The sequence below is a fragment of the Halichoerus grypus genome, chromosome 11 (assembly GCF_964656455.1).
Source record: "Halichoerus grypus chromosome 11, mHalGry1.hap1.1, whole genome shotgun sequence".
Lineage (NCBI taxonomy): Eukaryota > Metazoa > Chordata > Mammalia > Carnivora > Phocidae > Halichoerus > Halichoerus grypus.
In genome coordinates this window covers 80,822,990-80,845,777 of record NC_135722.1, presented here as the reverse complement: position 1 = coordinate 80,845,777, position 22,788 = coordinate 80,822,990, and the positions used below count along the sequence as shown (strand labels likewise).

The following is a 22,788-nucleotide window of genomic DNA, read 5'->3' as shown; positions in this document are numbered from 1 at the left end:
ATATCAAATGAGAAGACAATTAAATAAATTGTACTACAATTTTAAGTGAAATTAAATATGAGAATTAAAACATTTATTATTAAAGAATTTTGAGAGATATAAGTAAATGGTCTCAATATAATGTTAGGAAATGTCCCAAAATATTGGATTGTAGAATCTAGTGACTTATAATTTTTTATGTTTTCTAAAATTTTTCTAATGAATATATGTTATTTTTAAGTTAGCTAAATCAAAAAATAAAGATCCTTGTTTTTATAAAAAAGTATTCTTATGTAAAAGAGCATCTGGCTAACTGCCCATGACACCATTTCCCAATTTGCCACTAAGATATTTGCAAGAAATCCTAAAACTCACTTGTGGAATCAACAAGAATCTGAGAAAAAATTCTCCAATCATATAATACTGGATGTAATAATCAAGGCAAAAAGGAATTAAGGTAAGGAGCTTAAAGCAAATAGAAATATTTAGGAGAGCTGGTTCATTATTGATCTGAAATGTAGGAAAGAGAGCAGGAGAGGAGGAAAAACTTCAAACTGTCCCAGGAGCATAGGATGAGAGCCTAATGATTAGATCATAATATCCCCAGAACTTCTTATTAGTGGTTGATACTAAAAGGATGTGAGGCTGGCTGGGAATACTTGAATGGATAGAGTGAAGACTTTGGGTTACTAGTTTCCAGTTCTTGAAAACCTAATGGGAAATAGTACTTCAATAATCAGAAGAAAAAATAATTTTATTTTTTAAGTGTTTTTTTTTTTTTTTAATTCCAGTTAACATACAGTGTAACATTAGTTTCAGGTGAACAGTATAGTGATTCAACACTTCCATACAACACACAGTGTTCATCACAAGTGCACTCCTTAGGGGTTACCCCCATCACCTATTTTACCAATCCCTCCACCAACCTCCCTACCCCACCGTAACCATTAGTTTGTTCTCTATAGAGTCTGTTTCTTGGTTTGCCTGTTTTTTTTCCCCCAAAAAATCATCAAGGGTCAAGGGTCAAGATAATTAATGTAGAGTTATATAAATCCAAGAGACTATATGATTTTTTTCTTTCAGCAATCTAGATATAGCTGCAGGAAAAGGGAGCTGCTTCATTTAAGTTTCAAGGTTTATTTGTAAGGTAAATGCAACCAAAGCAAAAGGAAACAAGAAAATTGGGAGTTCTGGTGATAATTTGCTGAAGAAATCAAGCAGAGCATCTCAAACAAGTGACAACAGAAGGATCTAAAATATTAAGGAAAAAAATTGTAGGTAAAATAGACAATGTAGTAGAAATAAGAGAACTAGCAGTAAGAATAGGAAGTTGTGCCTACAATTTGGCTATCAGAATTAAAGACTTCAGAGATATATTACCAGTTAACATCACATGGGAATAAGATGCATTCCCATTAAAATAAGCAACCAAAAAGGAATATTTGCCATTGTTATTATTTAATATTGTTCTGGAAATCCTAAACCATGCACTGAATCATGAAGCAGAAACAAGAGCTACAACTATTCGGAAGGGAGAAACGAGGATATTTTAAATACAGTACTGTATACCCAAAAAAAAACACAAAAGATAATCAACCAAAACTATTTGAATTGAAAATAGAAATTAAAAGAAATTAGTAAAAATAGAGTAGTATAATGAAGTGGTTGGATATAAGAGAAGTATTGAAATAGCAATAGCTTTCTCTCATATGAGCAGGAGGAATTAGGAAATTTAATGAAGCAATATTAAAATTACAACAAAAAAGATAAATTATCCATGAATAATCTCAACAACAAATACTTCAGATTTATATGAAGACAAACTTGACAGAGAGATCCAAGTATTTGTTTAAATACTTTTTCTTTGGGGCACCTGAGTGGCTCAGTCGTTAAGCATCTACCTTCAGTTCAGGTCATGATCTTGGGGTCCTGGGATGAGACCCGCATCAGGCTCCTTGCTCAGCAGGAAGCCTGTTTCTCCCTCTCCCACTCCCCCTGCTTGTGTTCCCTTTCACACTGTGTCTTTTTCTGTCAAATAAATAAATAAAATCTTTAAAAAAATAAAAAAAAATACTTTTTCTTTAAAAAAGACCCAACTTACATATAATTGTAAAGTAAATCCATTCCTGAGACAGGAATATAGAATGACAGATGCTCTTTTGAGCAAATGTTAAGTTAAATGAATAATCCATTGATACAGCTCTAAAATAGGTAAGCTAAAATGTTCTTTAGTTTATCTAGTTGTTCTTATATGCTTGAAGAGAACTATAAGTTTATGTGACCTAAAACTATCAATAACACTCTTTCCTATTTAAGATGTTCATATCTAGAATTCTATATCAAAAGAAATCTTTACAGAAATTTTTATTATTAACTGCTGCTGTCATCTTTTTAAACATAACTGCCAGTTATATTCTTTCAGTTCCTTTGGAAGGACTAAGAAGTCAAAATCAGTTTGAAGAGATGAGATCAAGCTACATTAGAGAGCTCATCAAGGCAATTGGTTTGAGGCAAAAAGGAGTTGTCTCTAGCTCACAGCGTTTTTACCAACTTACAAAACTTCTTGATAACTTGCATGATGTAAGTATTTTGTTTTCTAGGATATCAGTGATTATTTTCTGAATTTCTATAATCTTTTAAATATTAAATGTACATTTTACCTTATATGGTTTCTTCAAACTCGTATTTGTACTTATATTTTAAAACAGTATTTGTATCACACTGCTCAGCACTTATATTGTGCTTTTTTCATTTTCAATGTAGATCACCCCAATATCCTTTTACTAGTATTTGTATAATTTGAAAGTAATTTAATGGTTTATAGGAATCGTGATAACATTTTCCTGAGTAATGTTCTAAAATATTTTTGCCCTAAGTTAGAGAAGATTTTATATATACAGGAAAAGCAAAGGTATGGGTGTGAAAAATAAGACTCGTATCATTTTGGATGGAATTATAAGTTAATGACAGTGCTAATGGACAATTTGGCAATCTACTCACTAGGTCAAATTTGAGAAACAGATAGCCAAGGATTGTTAGCCATATAGGTAAAGCCTCTATAATGAAAGGCAGAAATCAAATACTCAGAAAAAGTGTAATGAAGGAAAAAGCACCAGAGCAGAGAACAGAAAAAAGATTCAAAAAAATTAAGATATTCAGAGAAAAAAGAATGATATTGCATCCATGAAACAAAAATAGAAAACATTTGGAAAGGAACATTTAGAAAGAAAATACTTTTGGATAATTAAATATAGAAAAACAGAAATTTAAAATTTAATTGAAGGGCTGAAATATAAATCTCAGAAAAACTCAAGAAATAACAAAAAAGATAAAGAAATGAAAAATTAGAAGAAATAACAAATTTAGGGGATTAATCCAAGGAGGTTCCTTTCCCAATTAAAAGGAATTTCTGAAAGAATAGAGAAAATCAAGGAGAGGAAATTATATAAAAAATCATAAAATAAAAGCTGCTGGACCAAAAGTATTTTAATTTTCTGACTGTAAAGGCCCATTGTACAGGCACAGCACAATTGAACAAAGGCCCATTATTGTAGAATTTTAGAATACCAGAAATAAAGAGACTATATGCTAAAATATACCAATGAGAAAAGAAACAAGTTACATAAAAATGATCAGGATTCAAAATGATGTTGGACTTCTTAACAATACTGGAACCCAGAAAACGATGGAGCAATGGCTTCAGAATTTTGGAGAAAAGGAAAATCTTCAAAGAATTTTATACCCATCCAAGCCATCAAACAAATACGATGGCACCTTAAAAAGTATTTTCAGATGCGAAGGTCTCAGAGAGCTTACCTCAAATACAACCTTTCTCAAGAACATCTACAGAATGTTTTAACCGTAAAACACTGGACTAAGCCAATGAAGTAGAATATCCAACCCAGGAGAGATGCAAAGGGATGTTCTAGCACATTGAGTGTGCTGGACAATCATTACTCTAGATTGGAGCAGTAATGCACAGGGTTTCAGAATACTAGTGCCAGGAAAAAAAGATGGAACGGAGGGATTACCAGTATGTATGAACATATTGAGGTGAGTTTTTACAATTGTGTCAGAGAATTTGACTATGGCTTTGTGATAAATATAAAGGAAACAAAGCAAAACAGAAACACAAGATGATTGGCTCTAGCAAAGTACAAATAAGTCCTATATGAAAGGAAATGTAATCCAGCAGGAAACAATAAAAATCTTTATAATTGCTGGGTATTGATTTAGTAAAAAAATTGAGATATAGCTATATAGAGAATGAGAAGAGAAAAGTGTGCATAGTTGGGAGGGGTGTCTAGTATAAGAGAGCTAAAACCTCATTTTCCATAATAGAAACTAAATCAATAATATCAAATTTGAAAAACAAAATTTATGAGAAATACAGAGATAAATATTTAAAGATATGGGCTAAAGAAGTTGAAAATGGTTGCATCTGGGGAACTAGAATAAGGATGGGAAGAACTCTATTAGAAAACTGCTGGATTTTATTGTTGCTGCTGGGTTCTATTTGACTTTTAAAATTATTTACATTAATTATTTGACAAAAATTAAAATTAGATTAAAATGAATTATGTTGGGTTATTTGTGTTGACAGAGGAAGACTCAATATATTGTTATGTGAAAAAGCCAGTCTATTAACAAAATAGACTTTATTAAATAATTGCATTTTTGGAATTACATATGCCTTATGTATATTGTGTGTAAACCTGGGTATGTTTGTATACGTGTATTAAAAGAAAAAAGAGGGGCGCCTGGGTGGCTCAGTCGTTAAGCGTCTGCCTTCGGTCAGGTCATGATCCCAGGGTCCTGGGATCGATCCCCGCATCGGGCTCCCTGCTCCGCGGGAAGCCTGCTTCTCCCTCTCCCACTCCCCCTGCTTGTGTTCCCTCTCTTGCTGTGTCTCTCTCTGTCAAATAAATAAATAAAATCTTAAAAAAAAAAAAAATTTAAAAAAAATAAAAAAAAGAAAAAAGAAAGACACCGAAACGTTCATATCAGTTATCCTGTGGGATTGTGAATGACTTTCATTTCTTTAAATCTGTACTATCAGAATGTTTCATTGTATGTAGTATCTTACATATTATTCTAGAGAGTGAAGGGAGTTATTTTGGTAAGAAAACATCTTGATGGGTATTCATATTGTTAGGAAAATAAGCTGTCATGTTTTATTATATGCATGTTATTTTTTTACATGTTCTCTATCCGTTTGTGAAACCAACAGCTTGTCAAACAGCTTCATCTGTACTGCTTGAATACATTTATCCAGTCCCGGGCGCTGAGTGTCGAATTTCCAGAGATGATGTCTGAAGTTATTGCTGCGCAGTTACCCAAGATCTTGGCAGGGATGGTGAAACCTCTGCTCTTTCATAAAAAGTGAATGCCATTTTTATCTTTAAAAATTAAATTCTGTGATATGTCTGTTTTTCTTTTGGTCAGGATTATAAGGTCTCGGGTTTTTACAATGTTCTTCTCAAAGCCTTACATTTATAACGTATATTGTGTAAATTTCAGAGAAAATTGTGAAGTTTTGTTTTCCTTTATAAAGCATAATTAGAATTTTAAGGTGTTTTTGTGTACCTATATATTCTTTAACAGTTTACAAGATTGAAAAGTACTAAAATTGATTGCCAAAGTAAACTTAATTTTGTCCATACTATTTCCTACCATTTAGGTGAAGATTTTTAACTTTTGCATTGAATGAATCTTCTACTTTAGAGGAAAAAAATCTTACATGTAAAAATAAAAAGTAATTATATATGTTCCTTCTAGGTAGCTCCCTTTGTCTCCTTGAATATATTTACAAAAATGAGTCTTTAAAATGGTATGCAGAATTTTGTCTAAATGAGCGTATATACATTTTTTGTGAGGAGAAAATTCATAACCTTCATCAGATTTTCCAAAGGGTTTTTAATGCAAAAAATATAGAGAAAAAGAGTTTAAAATCCCTGAAATAGATTGAGGGTGTGATATTAGGAAAAACAGCTCATATATTGACTATTTCCCAAATTAGAAACACAAATCTCTAAGGAAGTTATTAAGGAGAGCCATATCATTATGACAACAGTATTAGGGGTTTTGTAGTTTTTTACTAACCTTTTTTGGGACTTGTCCTTTAATAAGGTATTGTGAATCCAAATAAGAGTCCAGAAGAGTCTGTGGCCTAATGCCACTCCTTACCATCTGGGGCAGGTGGAAAATCACTTAACCTTACTGATTTTCAATTTCCTCACCTTTACTACTGTTATATTTCCTGCAAAATGTTCCTTTTGGTCAGAGTTTCTTATTCACTTCTTAATCAAAAAAGAAAGGAAGGGAGGGAGGGAGGGAAGGAGGGTGAGGGAGGAAGGAAGGGAAGAGAAAATAAGAAATATTATTCTCTTTCTTTACTCAATGGGAGATAATGACAAATCACAGGTTGAAAGTTTTTGAGTGTCTTGGATCCAATTCTAAGAGAGATATTTCAAGAAATACTAGATACTGTCTTAAAATAATACAACCAATTACAATAACTAGAAAGCACAATTCACACTGTTATATGAACTGAAAGTACTGCATTAGAAGATAGACAAGAGTTCTTTTCTGAGATGAGTCACTGGAGATCCACTTATTTTTAAAAAAATCTATCTATATATCTGTATATGTAAATACAGGTATATAAAAAATGACAGGAAAAACTAAGTCCATACCACTGACAAAATTCAATAAAAAATAATCACTGTTTTCTATATAAAGTAATTTATACCATTTTAGGCATATATCATATTTTTGTCTTTATTTATTATATATAAATAAATATATAGAATATTTCTAACAGCTCAGAGTAACTAGTAGACCAAATTCTTTTTCTAAATTTTTAAAAAATTGGACATTATCTTACAAATAAGACATACTGCCTTATGCAAATTAATGGTTGTTAATAAAAAAACCAAAGTAACTTTGAAAACAATATAGAAAACATTTACTGACTTCTTCAATTTCTTAATACATTTTGGAGTACCCATTCCCTTCAACTGATAAATCTTTGCAGTTTACCAAGGAACAGTAACATCTCCTAATGAATACTAATGTAACCCCCAAAACAAGATAAAGTGGTTTCATCTGATCAAAAAATTGGCATGACAGTGTTACCGTAACTGTTCCTTACCAGTAAATTCTCCATTTACAAAAGGAATAAGCTACGGTGTATCTATAAATAGTGAATTCACATAAGGCATTTGAAATAGGGATTAAAATAAGCTCCATCCAATGCTCTTGGCTTAGGTCCATTAGATCTATGTGGCAAATATAACAAATAATATCCAAATTTTCTAACATTTGGTTGTAACATTCAGTAAGACTTTAAACCAAGTATTTCAAATAGTTTTAACATTAATATAAAAATAGTCTCTTCCTTGGTAAGTCTAACTACATGTCTTTTTCTGTGAATACAATACCATAGACTACTGCTGTTCAGTTCTTCAAAGTCCTTATCCACATACAGATTCATTCTCTTGCCACTCTCCAGTCCGAAGTTAACTTCCTAAAAAAGATCTAACCTTACCATATCCTCACTTTAAAATGTTCATTGACTTCCAATCACCTATCACAGTGATTCTCAGCTATATCTGCACATCAGCGTCTCCAGGTGAGGTTTTTAAAAATACCTTTACCTGGGCTTCATCCTCAGTGATTTTATTTTAATTGCTCCACTCTTACTCTTGCAGGGACACAGCAGTTACTCTGAAATGATGTTCAAGCATCAATTTCTATAACTTTACTCTCTTTATCCTCCACTATCTTACATTTATCTTATGTTCCAGCCACACAAATCTTTTTACCATCAGTTTTCTGCCTGAATTTTCCCTCTTTGATACCAGTCACATCCCTATCTCAATCTTTGAGATTCAGCCAAACCATGATTTTTGTAATGTTCTTTTCTGCATCTTCCAAATAGTGACTAACTTCCTCCTAAGGTTCACCAGCTATTTAGTGCACATCTGAATTATAATAGTGTCTTGTTCTACAATTCTGATAGTATTAAGAGCCTGGGAGCCAGTTTGAGGTAGGACAGTAGTAAAAGTTTTTCTTGAGTGGGAGTTGCATGGCATGGTCTCATTTTTGCTATCACCGTGGATCTGTATCATTCTTTTGTTACATCATTCATGTCTCTATCCCTGACTTTATGATGTTCTCTTCCCATACTCCTTGTCTACATCTCTTAATTTCTCTTCATCTCTTTTAAATTTTCTACCTCTTTTTACTTCGTGAGACCTCTCCTCATAGTGACTTTACCATGGGAGAATATAAGTACGTTTTATATTTATTAAGAACACTTTATGCTCCCTATTCTAAATTTCAAAACTGAATGGAGTATTATTTCCCTTCCAAAGAAAAAGTCCACAAATTCAATTGTTTCTTATAGTTAAGTAGCCCTAACTCAATATACAAGTTTTTTCTCCCTTCTGATTTCATTCACCAAATATTGAATACCTTTTATGATCATAAGTGAATGTGCTAATAAGCGTTATGAGAATTTAGAGCTGAAGGAAGACTGTAACTCAAGAAAGTTACAGTCCAGTAGTAGGCATAAGTCACAATGCCTGGTAAACAGTAGGCACTCAAATATTTGTTGAGTGTACAAATGAAAATACGGTTTGGATTTCATAGGTGCAAAGCATTATTTATGTATAACTTCACTGAGACAAATAATGCAGCACAAGGTAAGATATTAACTTTAAAATAAATATCAAAAACCCCTTAATTTGTGTCCGTAATTCAGTTGCATTAAATCTGTATGTACTTCAATATCTTTTTTCCCCAAAAATGTCATCCCAATAAATACATTTTAAATTTCTCCAATATACAATAAAGGCAGTCTACCACTGTAGGGATTATGTAACATAAGTAAATGAATGTAGGTGTATCCAAAAAAAGAAAACTTTCACATTCAAGTAATAGAGAACAGTTGATGATATGATCATTTTATCTGGTTCTTGTTACTTTAAAATAATATTTTGATGACAAAAACCCTTTTTTACCTGCACATATTTAATTTCCAACATAATTTATTTATTTTTTTATTTCATTCAATTATGGGGGAACAGAATGTGGTGGCCAAAAGGTTTGGGTTTTGCTGTTGTGGTTATTGTTGTTTTGCAACCTCCTAATAATAATGTTTGATATTCTTGATGTTGATCTTGATTTACAGTGTAGATGTCTAAATACAAGGATTTAAAATTTCAGGCTAAACTTTAGAAAAAAAGAAAAAAAGCTTTTGAAAAAGAACATAACATCATCAAATGGAAGATATCTTGTTTCTGCATCTTCCTTTACAAATTCCTGCATACTAATGTCTCCATTCCTGTGCAGTCATCATAACCTTTATCTTCACTTTACAGGTCATGTTCTTTCTGGTAGCTCTAAAATGAAATTAATCATAAGAAGACAGGTTATATATCAGAAAATACTTGAAGGATACCAAACTACATTATTGAGTTAAAAATATTTCCCTTAAAAAGGCTTGAGAAGCCATTTAAGTCTGAATCTAATTGATTCAGTTGTTATGTAGCATTTTTTGTTGTTTTTATTAAAAACATGGTACTTTTTAATTAAGCAGTACTATTATTTTTCATATTTACATTAAAATATTACACAGATTATATGCAAATATGGTGGCAATATGTTTTCTACCAAAACAGTGCCTTTCAAATATCCATGGCATGTCAACCTGTAACTTCTAAATTACCCATTACGGTTATATATTTCCTGACCCAGGCTTATGGCCCTTCTCTGTCATTTACTAATCGAATGAGCTCAAGCAAGTCATTTAACCTTTCAGATTAAACCTGACTTTGCCCAATTGTTTGCAATTAATAGAAATGAAAACAAAAAGTATACAAGTGTTCAGAAATAGTAACTGCTATTATTATGTTCTCATTAAGCCATAGTTCTGGCTATGATTTTATCAAATTAATCTGGCATATTCTATAGTGAAAAGAAGGAATCTAGAAAATATAGTTGCTTTGTTGCTGTCTCTACGCACACACAAATATTTGATGGATTTCATTTGAAATTACTAGAAGTATTCAATTTCTTCATCTGTAAAGATATAATCTTTTGAGTTTGAGGCCTATTTTATCAGAAATCTTTTTTTTTTTTTTTAAAGATTTTATTTATTTGATAGAGAGAGACACAGTGAGAGAGGGAACACAAGCAAGGGGAGTGAAAGAGGGAGAAGCAGGCTCCCCGCCGAGCAGGGAGCCCGATGCGGGGCTCGATCCCAGGACTCCGGGATCATGACCTGAGCCGAAGGCAGACGCTTAACGACTGAGCCACCCAGGCGCCCCTATTTTATCAGAAATCTAAAGAGCCTATCACCCTTTCATTATAATATTAAGAATAATGGTACTGATTTTGACATTTTTAAAGTTATCTCTAAAATAGAGAGCTTGACTAGAACACAAACCCTCCAAAAATCTATGCAATATACTACATGCTCAGACTATTTTTATTGTAATAATTTAACAAAAGGGAAGAATGGGTCTAGAAATCATGATGAAATTATCAACCCAAAAAATAACATTCCTATCCTTAAGAAGGTTAGATACAAAATGCCCAGATGAGATCTTCATGTCTGCCTTGATCTGGCATCTTGCATTCCTTTGGTGAGATTGCTATTACATTTCTAGAGGTTTTGCTGTGAATACCTAAGGAATTTCTCTAATCTACATTTATCCTTTACAAAACCAGATTTCAGGAAGTGTATGAATCCTTTCAATATCTTCACAATCTCCAGCGCATCGTGTATAAGTACTTAAAACTTGAATTTTTTTTTCAAATTTAAAGATAATTCATTTTTGTATTAAAAAATTCAACAATCATGTCTCCACTGATATAGTAAAATGAACAAGCAGACAACCGAAGGAAGGACCTTTTAGATAACCATTAGATGTAGGGAATTCCTTCAACTCTTAAATTTTATAGGAAATACATAGCCAGATAATCTAGCAAAAATTTGCCAATTTCTAAATTGCTTATTCTCACTAGACTAAGTCACGTAATGATTTTAGTGAAAAGAATATCACTCAGCCTCTGTGATTTCACTGTATTTTCCTTACTCAAGGTTTGGTGAAAGGACATTCTCTATCTCTACCTAGCATTTGACATCTATTTAATGTACCATTATTCCAAACTCCTTGCTCTTTATCAAATCAAAAAATTGAATAAAAAGCAGTAAAATAAATGACTCACCCTGTATTGTAGAAATTAATCTAGCCTGGATGGGTCTACATCCATAATATGAATCCATAATATGAACTGGGCCTAGATAATTGCATTCAAGTTGGATCACATCCCTTTTTAAACTCAGGAAAAAGTCCCTACAGACCATCATTTACCTGGGGCTAATAGAATCTTTACTGTGGACCTTAAAAATTTGAAAATAAGAAAACAAGAGTAGTTTCCTTTAATAATTTGTCCTCCTTTACATTGGAGAAGATTTAAGAATTGGGGGGTTTTGGTAATAAGTAAAAAAGCAGTTCATAATACCAGTGACTTAATATGTTCATTATCTAAATATCCTGTAGCCAAAGAAAAACACGAAGTGATCTCTTCTCCTTGGAATTGATCACATTTCAAGACAGAGCTCTGACCACATGCCTGGAGGCTGCGCCCAGGCTTGTCTACAGCTTTATGCAGCTGTGCAGTTTGGAAGATTGTTGCAGAACTGTTGGATTAGTCCCAGAATGTCAACCTCATGTTCAATTTACTGGCTTTTGTTGCTTTATGTCATGCTGACCTTACTGTGAAACATGCGTTTGTTTGCTCTCTTTCCACTCATGGAAAAATAGGGAAAGCATTACTTAGTTTAAGCTGGTTGAAAGCTTTAACTGACAAAGCACTTTCAGAGAAAGCTGAATTAAGCAGCTAAAAAAGCATACCCATTCCATTTTTTTTTTTTTTTAAAAAAAGCATACCCCATGCATTGTTTTAAAGAACATGTATGGTATGACTTCTGAGATGTGACATCAGCATCATGGTCAATATTCAGATAGGTATGAGCAAAATATTTAATTGGTATTGTAAATAATTTTGAAGCCTATTTTTATAATCTTTTGAAATTTATCTTAATACATCAAATGCTGATTATCCAATTTAGCAAACATAAATTACTCTAAATGAAACTCAGTTTAATTTTTTTCTCTAGTCAATTATATATAAAATTTAACATCTCTTTTTCTATGATATTTACTTACCTATGAAGGGTTTTTTTTTATATAATTTATAGAAAGCAGTGATTTTAAAATTTTTGCCACTAAAGATACCTTTTACTAGCCACCTCTAGAAAAGGGTATATTTTAAAGTACCTCTCCACCAAACTGTATTCCAATTAGGAAACAGTTGTTTGACTTCTTCATGTTTTATTATTCAAAGGCATATCAGTTTGAGCTGCTGAACAGCATAACAACTCTGTGCACACTGATCTGATGCAGTTCTATCTTGGTAGATCCAAAAAAAAAAAAATATAATGGCAAAATAATCAATGGCTATCTATCATAGCTTTCCTAAACTAGGTTAAGAACTAGAGATTTGAGGTCATAATATATTATACAAAAGTAAGTCTTCTTCTGAGGGCTTCAAAATTAATGAGCAAGACCAAAATGTTTATGGAAAATTATTACAAGCATACCATATTCTTATCAAAACAGAGATATGTAGCTCTGTAACATGAAGAAAACAAAACAGAGGTATGTTCTCCATAGGGTAAAAATACTAATCAGATTTATTTAAAGTGGCAAGCTCTGTATTTGATATAAGTAAGAATAGAAAGAGATTTTCACATGGCAGTCTTTAGAACTCATCACTTTAACCAATAAAGTATCTTCTTGTGACCTAAGTATTCTGTGCATTTTAACTTTTCTGATACATGCATATTCACAAGAAAAATCAGAACAAAGAGTTTTCAAAGAAGCTTTTCATTGTAACTTGGAAAAAATAGAAGAAAAATATAAAATTTCTTTGAAAGGAGTAAATATGACTTACAAAAGGGAAATGGAGAGCTCCTCTAAACAGTTATCTTAAATATTTTCCCTTATTTAGCAAGCAATTATGCTAATGGTACAAAACATGGGTGATTATGTTACAGGGATAACAATGCTAAATGTTAGAGAAATTATCACTCACTATCCAAGCATATAAAACATAAATATGCTCATAAGCTTGCTTTCTGCTTTTTAAGTTCTTCATTTTCTAATGAGGCTACATGGTTTAAAAAAAATACTGATCTTTAACTCTGTTTAGCTCTCAATTGGATGTCTTAACACTTAAAAAGAAAGTGGTGGGGAGTGGAGGGGAGGGAAATGGAGGGAAGAGAGAAAGAAATGGAAAAGGATAGGACCAAATTATCCCTTTCAACTCTGAAACTACATATTTCCTGTTAATAGTTTACATCAACATGAAGTATCCAACTCTAAGTTATTTATGTTAATAGAAGAAAAATAGGCCCTGAAACACAACAACAACAACAAACTTTTTTTTTTCAAAGTTGAAGAGTCTTGCTTTAGGCATCATTTTATTCTTCAACAACTAGTTATAAAGCATTCACTGTGTGTGTGCCAGTCGCTCTGCCAGATTGTGGAGATAACCAGTGAATACTTTAAACAGAGTTCATACTTTCTCTGAGCTTACAGTTGGATGGAGACTAGAAACAGGTAAATAGTTATAACACTGTATAAGTGCAATGATGGAGGAGTTACAGGGAGCTATTGGAGCATCTATGGGAAGCACCTAGTTTAAGAGTGGGCAAAGGCATCTTGGAAAAAAGATCTGAGCCATGATCTAAAAGTGGTTTAAAAATAAGCTGAGCATGTAGTCAGAAGATGCTACAGACAGGAAGAGAAGAAGTATTTCAAACAGGACATAACAGCATATGTATAGACCTGATGGTGAGAGAGAGTATGAGGTGGGGCTGATGATGAGGCCAACGAAGAAAACAAGGTCCAGAACAAGGTCTTGTACATGGTATTAAGTTGTGTAGTCTTGATGATGTTGTAAGCAGGAGAGCAGCATAATTCAGATTGGTAAGAAAACTCACTCTCACTGAACTATGGAGAATAGAGTTGGAGATGGCTAATCCTGGAGGCAGAGAGAACATTTTTGAGGAAGTTACAATATTTTGGTGAAAAATGTTTGGTCATAAACATAAAGAGTTGAAGATTATCATGACCTCTTCCCTAATTTTCCAGAGGTTTCAAAGAAACATAGAAGCATTGACAGAACTTGGGAAAGTAAGTGAAATACACCATATAAATTGTCAAACACTATATCAGATGTCTATTTATTCTGCTGTGTTGAAATTTCAAATTTTTCATCAAGAAAGACAATAAAAATTAGGAAATTTAGTTGACCAAGTTCCAGAATCCTATCTATCCAAACATCTCTGTCCCTCTACCAGTACCCCTACCTTTGCACATCTATTGAACCTCAAGATCACCTGGTCTATGCGCAAAGGTAAGACTAAAACAGCTCAAGAATCAGCAAATAGGAAAGGGAACCTGAGCTGTGTTAAACTAATAAAAAATAAAGATATCATTTGTATGGATCCTTCTTCAGATGCCATTATCTAGTATAATTACAAAATGGCACCCACAAAAAAGTGCTTTATTCTCTGTAAGGGGTCTTGATGTCTTCTTTATGAAGACTTCTTCACGACTTCTTCACCAAGTGTGGGGAGTTAAGGAAGGAAGGCCGGTGAGTGATACAATGTGGAGCAAACCTGGCAGTGAAGAATATATCCATCTCTTAGTTTCAAAGAGCCTTATTTGGATTACCTCATCAGTTTCCATCAAGGGCTGTTTTTTCTTTTGACTTCCACTAACCAACAGCAGCTAGAAAGAAGAAGCTTATTATATTAAAACAATGGTGGTAGGAAGGGCTTCTTTTTCTCTTGGTCCTCACTGGCATCACTAGTCCCTTGCCATGCCTGGTCATAGAACCCACTGCTGTTACCTCATATTCAAGTCTATGGCTCATAGACTCATCTGTTCTCTCTTACCAGTACTGCAGGGTGCTGTGACCTGTCTGACTTGATACCTTCCATTTCTTGCTGGTTCCACATATCCTTCTTAGGCTCAGCTGCTTTCCCTATGTGGCCTCTGTATTCAGTTACCTTGCAAGTTCAGGAGAGTCATGGCCCACAACTATCTGCTCAGCCCCCACCCAACTGGAACTATGCTGAATCCAGGCTTCTCTGGGATGTCTGTAGACTTTACATCCATGCACAAAATTCATGATTTTATTGGACTTCCCCTTACTTGTCTGGATGTTCTGTTGCCTATCCCAACTCCTTCAAAACTAACACACTGTCATCTGACCTCCTTGACTTACCTCTTCATTCTTCTGAATCACGGAAGCTTCTCACTTCCTCTTGCCATCTGTCGGAGGCTTCCCATGGGTCTTCAATTGAGTTCCCTTCCCCTATTTCTAGTAACTCTCTGTTTGAGTCTACCTCTTAAGGATACTTTTGAGATTTAGAAGACCCCTTTCTCTTGTGTGGGAAAACCCAATTCTCCAGACTTGCTCTGGATTTCAAAGAACAATTGTGGAAATCAGAAGCTCAACACTGACATTTTTATAAAGCATTTCTGCTGTGATGATCCTAATTCTTTGAGGAACTTGGCTGCTTCCAACTGACCAGGAAACAGGTCAGATCCCAAAATATATATATATATTTCAATAAATATATATTTTGCACCATTGCTCTTGCAAAAAGGTTTGTCATATTTTTCTAATTGAATTATTTTTCCTGGCATACATATTAAATCTTCTGTAATGGTTTTTATTTGAGAAATGAAGAAACTTAGTAAATATGCTGCCTGTTTAAACTTCATCAAGATGAATCATCTTTTTAATTTTTTTAAAGTTTTTGTTTTAATGCCAGTATAGTTAACAAAGAGTGTTATATTAGTTTCAGGTGCATAATATAGTGATTTAACATTATCTATCGCTCCCTGCTCATCATGATAAATGTACTCTTTAATCCCCATCACTTATTTAACTCATCCTCCCACCCGCCTCCCTTCTTCTAATGTCAGTTAGTTCTCCTTAGTTAAAAGTATGTTTCTTGGTTTGCCTCTCTTTCTTTTTTCCCCTATGCTCCTTTGTTTTGTTTCTTAAATTCCACGTATGAGTGAAATCATATTGTATTTGTCTTTCTATGACTGACCTATTTCTCTTAGCATAATACTCTCTAGCTCCACTCACATTGCTGCAAATGGCAAGATTTTGACCTTTTTTTTCGGCTGAATAATACTCCATTGTATACCATCTCTTCTTTATCCATTCATTAGTCGATGGATACTTGGTCTGTTTCCACAGCTTGACTATTGTAGATAATGCTGCTATAAACACCTCACACCCGTCAGAATGGCTAAAATCAACAATATAAGAAACAACAGGTGTTAGGGAGAATGTGGAGAAAGGGAAACCCTCCTGCCACCTGGTGCATAGTTGGTGGGAATGCAAACTGGTGTTGGTGGGAATGCAAACTGGTGCATAGTCTGGAAAGCAGTATGGAGGTTCCTCAAAAAGTTAAGAATAGAACTACCCTATGATCCAGCAATTACACTACTAGGTATTTACCCAAAGAATACAAAAACAAGAATTCATTGTAGTTTTGATTTGCATTTCCCTAATGAGTGATATTGAGCATTTACAAATATCTTCTTCCATTCCATAGGTTGTCTTTTAGCTTTGTGAGTTGTTTCCTTTGCTGTGCAGAAACTTTTTATTTTGAGGTAGTCCCAATAGTTTGTTTTTGCTTTTGGTTCCCATACCTCAGGAGACATATCTAAAGAGATGTTATGTACGGCTGATATCAGAGAAATTATTGCCTATCCTCTCTTCTAGGATTTTTATGGTTTCAGGTCTCACATTTAGGTCTTTAATCCATTTTGAATTTATTTTTGTGTACAGTGTAAGAAAGTGGTCCAGTTTCATTCTTTTGCATGTGGCTGTCCAGTTTTCCCAACACCATTTGTTGAAGAGAGTATCTTTTTCTCATTGATTCCTGCTTTGTTGAAGATTAATTGACCATATAATTGTGGGTTTATTACTGATTTTCTATTCTGTACCATTGATCTATGTGTCTATTTTTGTGCCAGAACCATACTGTTTTGATTACTATTGCTTTTGATATAAGTTGAAATCTGGAACTGTGATGCCTCCAGCTTTCCTTTTTCTTTTTTTTTCAACCGTTTTGGTTATTTGGAGTCTTTTGTGGTTTCATACAAATTTTACAATTGTTCTAGTTCTGTGAAAAATTCTGTTGGTATTTTGATAGAGAATGCATTAAATACATAGATTGCTTTGGGTAATGTAGGCATTTTAACAAAATTTGTCCTTTCAATCCAAGGCTATGGTATGTCTTTCCATTTCTTTGCATCTTCAGTTTCTTTCGTCAGTGTTTTATAGTGTTCAGAGTATAGGTTTTTCACCTCTTTGGTTAAGTTTATTCCTAAGTATCTTATTATTTTTGGTGAAATTGTAAATGGGATTGTTTTCTTGATTTCCCTTTTTGCTTTTACTATTTACCTCCTTCTGCTGGTTTTGGGTTTTATTTGTTCTTTTTGTAAGGTTGTTTTTGTTCTTTATTTGTAAGGTGGTTTATTTGACATTTTTCTTGCTTCTTGAGGTAGGCCTGTATTGCTATAAACTTCCCTGTTAGAATCACTTTTGCTGCATCCCAAAGATTTTGGACTATTGTGTTTTCATTTATTTGTTTCTATGTAATTTTTAATTTCTTCTTTAATTTCTTGGGTGATCCATTAGTTGTTTAGTGGCATGTTATTTATTTTTTTTTTTACATTTTTTAATTTTATTATGTTATGTTAATCACCATACATCATTAGTTTTTGATGTAGCGTTCCATGATTCATTGTTTGCGTATAACACCCAGTGCTCCATTCAGTACCTGCCCTCTTTAATACCCATCACCAGGCTAACCCATCTCCCCACCCCCCTCCCTCTAGAACCCTCAGTTTGTTTCTCAGAGTCCATAGTCTCTCATGGTTTGTCTCCCTCTCTGATTTCCCCCTCTTCATTTTTCCCTTCCTACTATCTTCTTCTTCTTCTTTTTTTTTTTTTTTAACATATAATGTATTATTTGTTTCAGAGGTACAGGTCTGTGATTCAACAGTGACATGTTATTTAACCTCCATGTATTTGTGCTTTTTCCAGATTTTTCTTGTGATTGGTTTCTAGTTTCATAGTGTTGTAGTCAGAAAAGATGCATGGTATGACTTTGATCTTTTTGAATTTGTTGAGACTTGTTTGTGGCCTAGTATGTGATCTGTTCTGGAGAATGTTCCATGTGCACTTGAAAAGAATGTGTATTCTGCTGTTTTAGGATAGAATGTTCTGAATATACCTGTTAGATCCATCTGATCCAGTGTATCATTCAAAGCCATTGTTTCATTTATTTTCTGTTTGGATGATCTGTCCATTGATGTAAGTGGGGTGTTAATGTCCCCTACTGTTATTGTGTTATCAATTAGTTCCTTTATGTTCATTATTAAATATTTTATGTATATGAGTACTCCCATGTTGGGCATATAAATATTTACAACTGTAACATCTTTTTGATGGATTGTCCCTTTATTAGTATATAGTGTCTTTCTTTGTCTCTTGTTACAGTCATTGTTTAAAGTCTGTTTTGTCCAATATAACTATTGCTACCTTAGTTTTCTTTTGATATCCATTTGCATTATAGTTGTTTTTCTATCCCCTCACTTTCAATCTGCAGGTTTCTTTAGTTCTGAAATGACTCTCTTCTAGACAGCATAGAGATGACTTTTGTTTTTTAATCCATCCCCACACCCCATGTCCTTTGATTGGAGCACTTAGTCCATTTACATTCCAAGTAATTATTGATAGATATTTATTTATTGCCATATTGTTACTTGTTTTGTGGTAGTTTTTATAGTTTTCCTCTGATACTTCTCTTTTCTTTCACAGTTTGCCGGCTTTCTTTAGTGTTATACTTGGATTCTTTTCTCTTTTTTCTTTGCAAATCTATTATTCTTTATTGAATTGTGATTACCATAGGTTTGTAATAGGTTTGTATATAACATCTTCTGCAAATGCAATCTATATGAAGTCAATGGTCACTTAAGTTTGAACCCATTTTTTACTCTCCACCATCTACATTTTAGGTATGTGGTGTCATATTTTACTTCCTTTTATTTTATGAATCCCTTGACTGATTTTTGCAGATATATGTATTTTTACTGCTTTTGTGTTTCCTATTTTCCATACTCCCATTTATGGTCTTTCCTTTCCACTCAGAGACCCCTTTAATATTTCTTGTTGGGTGGGGTTAGTGGTCCTGAGCTTCTTTAGGATGTTATTTTTTGTTTTTTTGTTTTCTTTTGGGTTTTTTGTTTTGTTTTGTTTTTTATGTTTGTTTTGTCTGAGGAATTCTTTATCTCTCCTTTTATTCCGAATAATAGCTTTGCTGGATATAGTATCCTTGGCTGCAGTTTTCCCTGTCAGCACTTTGAATATATTATGCCAGTCCTTTCTGGCCTGCAAAATTTATGTTGAAATATCCACTGGATAGCCTTAGGGACTTTCCCTTGTATATAACTGCCTTCTTTTGTATTGCTGCTTTTAATTTTTTTTTTTAATCACTACTTTTTCAGTTTAATTACTATGTTTCTTGGTGTGGACCTCATTGGTTTGATGTTGTTGGGGAATCTCGTGCCTCCTGGATCTGGATATCTGTTTCCTTCCCCAGATTAGGGAAGTTTTCAGCTACCATTTTTTTTCACATAGATTTTCAGCCCCTTTTCCCTCTTCTCTCCTTCTAGTATCCCTATAATGTGAATGTTATTGTGCTTGATGGAATCACTGAGTTCCCTAAATCTATTCTTGCTTTGCATAATTCTTTTTTCTCTTAGTTCATTCCTCTGCTTCATCTAACCTTCTACTTACTCCATCTAGTGTATTTTTAATTTCCATTTTTGTATTCTTAATCTCTGATTTGTTCTTCTGCATTTTGTTAAGGGTTTCACTGATGTCCTCCACTCTTTTCTCAAGTCCAGTCAGTATCCTTATGATCATTACTTTAAATTCTCTTTCAGCCATATTACTTATCTCTGTGTCCCTTAGCTCTCTTGCTAGGACTTTGTCCTGTTCTTTCCTTTGGGACATATTCTTCTGTCTTCTTATTTTGCCTAACTCTTTGTGTCTGTTTCTGTGTGTTAGGAAAGTCAGCTGTCTCTTGCTCTTGAAACTAGTGGGTGGGGCATGCGATTTTAACAAGGTTGTGCTGGTCTTCCTCCACAGAGGACGCACTGCAGCCACCCAGAACTGGTGGGTCTAGGCAACTCTGCAACGTGCATGAAGGCATGAGCCTAGTGCCACAAGGTGTATGCACCATTCCTTTGCCACTGTGGACACACAGCTGCTGCAGAGACCAGGGCATGCCAGGGCTAGTCCACAAAGCATATGGGTGGCTGGGGGTGCAATTCTAACAAGGTGCACATTTCCTCTGCAGGAGGTTGGGAGATGCAGTGTTGGCAAGGTTTACACCTGTCTTCTGGGGGAGGAGACTTGCAGTGCCTGTACTGAGGCAAGCCCAGCTGGAGGCGGCAGGGTGCAACTTAGTAGTGAATGCTGTGTCCATGCAGGCTCCACTAGCTGGCTGTGTGATTATGCTGGGGGGCAAGAGGAGGAAATGACACCTTCTAACTCCTTTGTTCCTGGAGAAGTCCCTCAATGAACTCTGAGATTAGTAAGTAACTCTCCCTCCCATATGCCCCAGACATTTTTCAAATAGCTACTTCTAAGCTGTATCTCTGAGGGCTGTTTGTTGTATTGTGTCTTTAAGGGCAGGGACTCAGCTCCCTCTCACCCTCTGAGTTCTCCCAGAGCCTAACCTGCTGATTTATAAAATTCCAGACTTTAAGTCCTGTTGATTGTAAGAACTCACAAAATTCTTCCCCTGATTTTCAAAGCCAAATGCTATGGGGATTCATCTCAGTGCAGACTCCCTAGTCTGTTTCTCACCCCTCTCCACATACATGCTCCCTTCCTCCATGGGCCAGACCCATGGGGTTTAGCTCCCCACCACTGTATTCTCTGCCCTTCCTAGCCTCTTCACTGTGGCCTCTTCTCTACGTTTAGTTGTGGAGTTTACTCTCTCAGTCTTCAGGTCATTTTCTGGGTTATTTGTACCGATGTGATAGTTATCTAACTGTATCCATGGGATGAGGTGAGTTTAGGGTTCTCCATGTTCCCTGGAAGTCCCTCATCTTTGGAATTCTTAATAAAACTATAGAAAGCTTTTGGGGGAAAAAGTCAATTTTATGGGAAAGCCAAAATATAAATACCACTAATTTCCCAGCATCAGAGGCTCTGCTAAGGAATTAATCAAAGATCAAAAGAAAATTCCTCACCTACTAAATTTGTAAGTAAAGATTTGAATCTCATTTAATTACTGGAAATATATACATATTTTGAGAGAATATTTTCATGCAAGTAATTAATTGACATGGTCTGTGCAGTTGGAGAAATGGTCTCTTCATTGACAGAGATATCACTTTGGAATAAAAGGTTAACTGATAGCTCCTACATCTATAAAAATTACCATAATACAGTGCTTTTTGAAATATATACACATCTTAAAGAAAATATACCCTAAAGTCCTACTCAAATGAAATTAGGGAGTTATATAAAGTATGATGAATATATCATCCTTGAAAGTCAAAGATTCTCTGATTTTACCTGTGGCTTCAGTGTAGCTCCAAATGACTTGGCAAGGAATATATTTTTGTTTTGTTTTGTTTTGTTTGTCTTCTGAATTTTTTTTTAATTTTTTATTGTTATGTTAATCACCATACATTACATCGTTTTTGATGTAGTGTTCCATGATTCATTGTTTGTGCATAACACCCAGTGCTCCATGCAGAACGTGCCCTCTTTAATACCCATCACCAGGCTAACCCATCCCCCCACCCCCGCCCCTCTAGAACCCTCAGTTTGTTTTTCAGAGTCCATCGTCTTTCATGGTTCGTCTCCCCCTCCGATTTCCCCACCTTCATTCTTCCCCTCCTTTGTCTTCTTCTTTTTTTTTTATCTTAACATCTATTGCATTATTTGTTTCAGAGGTACAGATATGTGATTCAACAGTCTTGCCCAATTCACAGCGCTCACCATAGCACATACCCTCCCCAATGTCTATCACCCAGCCACCCCATCCCTCCCACCCCCACCCCCCACTCCAGCAACCCTCAGTTTCCTGAGATTAAGAATTCCTCATATCAGTGAGGTCATATGATACATGTCTTTCTCTGATTGACTTATTTTACTCAGCATAACACCCTCCAGTTCCATCCACGTCATTGCAAATGGCAAGATCTCATTCCTTTTGATGGCTGCATAATATTCCATTGTATACAGATACCACATCTTCTTTATCCATTCATCTGTCGATGGACATCTTGGCTCTTTCCACAGTTTGGCTATTGTGGACATGGCTGCTATAAACATCGGGGTGCACGTACCCCTTCGGATCCCTACATTTGTATCTTTGGGGTAAATACCCAGTAGTGCAATTGCTGGATCGTATGGTAGCTCTATTTTCAACTTTTTGAGGAACCTCCATACTGTTTTCCAGAGTGGCTGCACCAGCTTGCATTCCTACCAACAGTGTAGGAGGGTTCCCCTTTCTCCGCATCCCCGCCAACATCTGTCGTTTCCTGACTTGTTAATTTTAGCCATTCTGACTGGTGTGAGGTGGTATCTCATTGAGGTTCTGATTTG

General features: G+C 34.6%; 1 protein-coding gene across 2 annotated transcripts in view; it reads left to right on the top strand.

The window, feature by feature from the left end:
- Nucleotides 1-5,427, top strand: part of PGR (progesterone receptor) — a 98,209-nt gene extending 92,782 nt beyond the window's left edge. For both annotated transcript variants that reach the window (XM_078058737.1, XM_036081767.2), the window contains 2 exons: nucleotides 2,402-2,559; nucleotides 5,210-5,427. In XM_078058737.1, coding sequence (XP_077914863.1) covers nucleotides 2,402-2,559; nucleotides 5,210-5,365 — 314 coding nt within the window. In that variant the 3' untranslated portion in view covers nucleotides 5,366-5,427. The remainder of the gene's footprint in view (nucleotides 1-2,401; nucleotides 2,560-5,209) is intronic.
- The last annotated feature ends 17,361 nt before the right edge of the window (nucleotides 5,428-22,788 follow it).